The 3,741-nt window shown below is 48.0% G+C and overlaps 1 protein-coding gene across 1 annotated transcript; it reads right to left on the reverse strand.

The window, feature by feature from the left end:
* Positions 1 to 2,037: 2,037 nt before the first annotated feature.
* Positions 2,038 to 3,391, reverse strand: LOC123161485 (uncharacterized). Its single transcript, XM_044579314.1, has 2 exons — positions 2,483 to 3,391; positions 2,038 to 2,375 (listed from the first exon to the last, which is right to left on the reverse strand). Exons 1-2 carry the CDS (start codon positions 3,308 to 3,310, stop codon positions 2,349 to 2,351), a joined length of 855 nt encoding a protein of 284 aa, XP_044435249.1. The 5' UTR covers positions 3,311 to 3,391; the 3' UTR covers positions 2,038 to 2,348.
* Between the last annotated feature and the right edge of the window lie 350 nt (positions 3,392 to 3,741).

The raw sequence follows: 3,741 nt of genomic DNA on the forward strand, positions 1-3,741 counted from the left end.
GCACGACCTGGGCGATAGCAAGATTTAGAACTAAATGAGTCACCGAGAAAAAACTATGATATCGATTCAGCAGTTCGCGAGTAGAGGAATGAAGTGAGCTTATCATGCAAGTACAAGAACATAAGTGTATTTAACTGAAATGTTTTTCTTAAACAAAAGATAGAGCAGTCTTTACCTTATCCATTTCAATTTTCAAAACAGGCAAAAGGCCTGGGTGACCGTAGTCAATTACATGAGAGACTATGTGAGGGCCGCAAAAGCAGTTGCAGCAGGCCATTGTCAAGCCCAGTAGCAGGAGTCGGGGAAGAATAGCAAGAAAAACAGTACAGTAGGAAAGAAACACCCCAAGGAAAACAGACTAGGAAAAATAAACAAGCCAACCCATCATCTTCTGCCAATCTTCTTCTCTCTTAGCTCAATGACTCCATGTTTTCAAACACCCGATCATTTCTAGCGTGCCATAAGGTGACCGTGCAGGCTTCAAAGAGGATGCGCCACAGCTCTCCTACTTTGTCCACTGCCTCAGTAGATAAATTTAACTCAAATCTGAATCACACTCGTCTTTTCCTAGCTAAAAAATAAATAAGATTTCCAAACAACACATGTTGGAAAAGCGGCAGCATACTGTGACCGATGCATGCTCCCAAACCATACCAGATTAATGAACAAGATTGTTACACCATTGAGAACAAGACTAACGAACTGGGGATGCACACATTCACTAATCAATCTAGATTAGTATCCTATGATCGAAGCAAATTCAATCCCAGAAAATGATTAAACACATAGTATTAGTAGCATGTCCAAAATGCCAAATTTTGACATGGGCTAAAACTGCAATTTGATCTGATTCGGTATCGATTTCAGGATCTTAGTCACTTTTTTTCTTTGCAGTTCTATTTTTGGACATAAGGATTGGGTGAGGATGAAGTGGCACGATCCTGGCGATAGCAAGATTTAGAACATAATGTGTTACAAAGAAAAGTCTATGGTATAGATTCGGCATATCGTGAGTAGAGGAAGGACGTGAGCTTATCATGCAAGCACAAGAACACAAGTGTATTTAACTCTAATCTGAATCACCCTTGTCTTTTCCTAGTATAAAGTAACTAGGGCGGGCAGACGATTTCCAAACAAGTTGAAAAAGCGACAGCATATGCAGGATGCAGTTCACCATGAGTTTTCTCGGTGACCATCGATCAATCATCACAATTCACAACCATACCAGATAACTGTTACGCCAATTAGAACAAGATTAACGAACTGGGGACACACACATTCACTAATCAATCTAGATCACTACCCTAAGATGGAAGCAAATTCCATCCCAGAAAATGATTAAACACATACCGGTAGCGTGTCCAAAATCCCAATTTCGACATGCACTGAAACTGCAATTTGATTTGATCATCCGTTCCATGGATAAGATGGATGTCAACATTACTCAATCCAGATTACTATGCTATGATCGATGCAAATACCACCCCAGAAAATGACTAAAACTGCAATTTGAATCTGATTCGGTTGTCTCACATATAACATGCAGATCAACACTACACTGCGTACCACATTTACACCTACTGAATTTAGTTAAGATAGCCACGGCCGCCGAGAAATAAATCAAACACAGTTTTGTAGCATGCAACAGAGTAATCTGAGCCAACTGCACTGATATCAGAAGGTTGAATGAACTAGAGAGCATATATAGATGAACTAAGTGACTGATAGGAGCTCGGCTATGATCAGCAATGCAACTGAAATTAATCTAAAAAAACAATGCAACTGAGATCAAAAGGTTCCAGACCATGTACGTTGCTTCTATACTTTTATCTTCAATAGAATGTTTCAGTCAAGCATTCTGGAATCTGGATAAACAGGGACATGAAGCAAACTGTGCATGTAGGACGATTCAGCTAAAAAAAAAGAGGCATTTTGGACGACTATCAACTAAAGCCTTCTTCTTACGCATCGTAAAAGAAAACATGATTGACAAGCTGGGGAAACACAAATAAGATGCAGCTAATAGGAACATAAAAATGGCATTGCAACTAATATGATTGAAACATGATCCAAACAGATGAAGCTAATTAAGATAGCTCCTGCAATTTGATTCGATCATTCGTCCCACAGATAAGATAAGGTGCAAATCAACATTACACTACTACATTGATTACCCCTAATTGATGAAGCTGAAATAGATAGCCACGGCCGCCCAGGAACCACAAGTCTGACCAAACTGAATACAAATAGAAGACTGACCAAACTGAACTGAAACCACAAGCCTGCATGATAAACTAAAATAAAAAGACTGATAATGAGAGCATGGCTTGATCGATCAGGTGAAGTAGTCAATCGGATGCTAGATAGAATCCCTCCTGCAGCAAGCGAACAAATGGATTCGACCGTCAGATCCATCCATGGATTCATCTAGGACAAGGAGGAAGGATAAGAAAAGAGCAAGGTTTGGAGAGTTTGGACAGACCTCGGAGATGTAGGCGTAGTCGTCGCAGAACTCGGCGAGGCTGGCGAGCTTCTTGGGCTCCGTGAAGCGGGAGAGGACGGCGACGGCGACGTCGATGTGCTTCACGGCGAGCCCCGCGATCCTGCACGCGCGGTACAGGTAGTCGAGCGACTTGCCCACGTCGCCGCCGCCGCCTCTGGCTGCCTGACGAGGCTTGGTGGAGCCGGACTTGGCGGTGGCGGTGGCGTCCGGGTCGTCGGAGAGGTCGACCTTGGCGAGGGCCTCGGTGGCGGCGGCGACCGGGTCCGTGTCGTCGTCCCTGTCCGGGCTGCTGTCGGGCGAGGATGAGTCGGGGGTCTTGCCGGGGACGGGGGCCTTGCCGCCGGCGAGGCACTCGACGCAGCGCGGGAGGAGGTGCTCCTCCAGCAGCTTGATGGCCAAGACGGCGGCCATGACGCGGTCGAGGGCCTGGGCCTGGGACCTGGGGCGGGCAGGGAACTGCTGCGCGAGCAGCGCGTCGTGGAGCTGCTCGTCGGGCATGACCGCGAAAGCCAGGTTGGGCGGGGAGAAGTGAATGCCCTTCTTGGCGGCGATCTCGATGCAGGTCGTGAGCATGCGGGCGCCGGCCTCCAGGCCGATGTAGTAGACCTTGAAGAGGTTGGAGGCGAGCTCCCCGAGCTTAGCGTCGGCGTCGGCGTCGGCGGGGGCGGGGGCGGCGTCGGCCTGGAGGTCCTGCAGGCGGTGCTGGAGCTGCAGGAGGCGGTCGCGCTGCGCCCGCACCGTCTTGGCGGCCAGCATGGCCTGCATGAGGACGGAATCGATGTCCTTCTTGCTCCCCTTCCCCGCCATGGCCGCTCTCTCTCTCTCTCGCTCGCTCTGAGGCCGGCCGGAGGTGGGTCTTCTGGAAAGGACGGAGACAAGAGAAAGGTTGGAGCTTTACACGACGAGCTAAACGGAGGGGGGCACGTGTCGAGTGGCTATTGAAGAGGACAGAGGCTCTGCAGGGTGGGCCCACCTTTGACCGGGGTCATGCTCATCCCTCCATCCATCCACAAGGACAAAGGGTGGCGTGCTCCCTCCGCTACCAATCTAGGTGTGGTTTTCAAAATTTGAAAATGCTTCTCCATACAATGAACAACTGGTGCCAAGCAAGGTGGCATGTTTTTGTAACAAAACTTTGCCCTACATTATTCTCAAAAAAAAAGTTGGATCTACATTCATCTTGGCGCAAAACAGTTAAAACATCCGCGAAAACAGGCACACCTAGGGAAGGGACATGG

This window comes from Triticum aestivum, chromosome 7B (assembly GCF_018294505.1).
Source record: "Triticum aestivum cultivar Chinese Spring chromosome 7B, IWGSC CS RefSeq v2.1, whole genome shotgun sequence".
In the NCBI taxonomy this organism is placed as follows: domain Eukaryota; kingdom Viridiplantae; phylum Streptophyta; class Magnoliopsida; order Poales; family Poaceae; genus Triticum; species Triticum aestivum.

Coding starts and splice junctions, on each gene's coding strand:
- LOC123161485 (XM_044579314.1), bottom strand. CDS start 3,310: ATGGCGGGGAAGGGGAGCAAGAAGGACATCGATTCCGTCCTCATGCAG. Junction 2,376..2,482: donor ACTACGCCTACATCTCCGAG/GTCTGTCCAAAC, acceptor CGCTTGCTGCAG/GAGGGATTCTATCTAGCATC.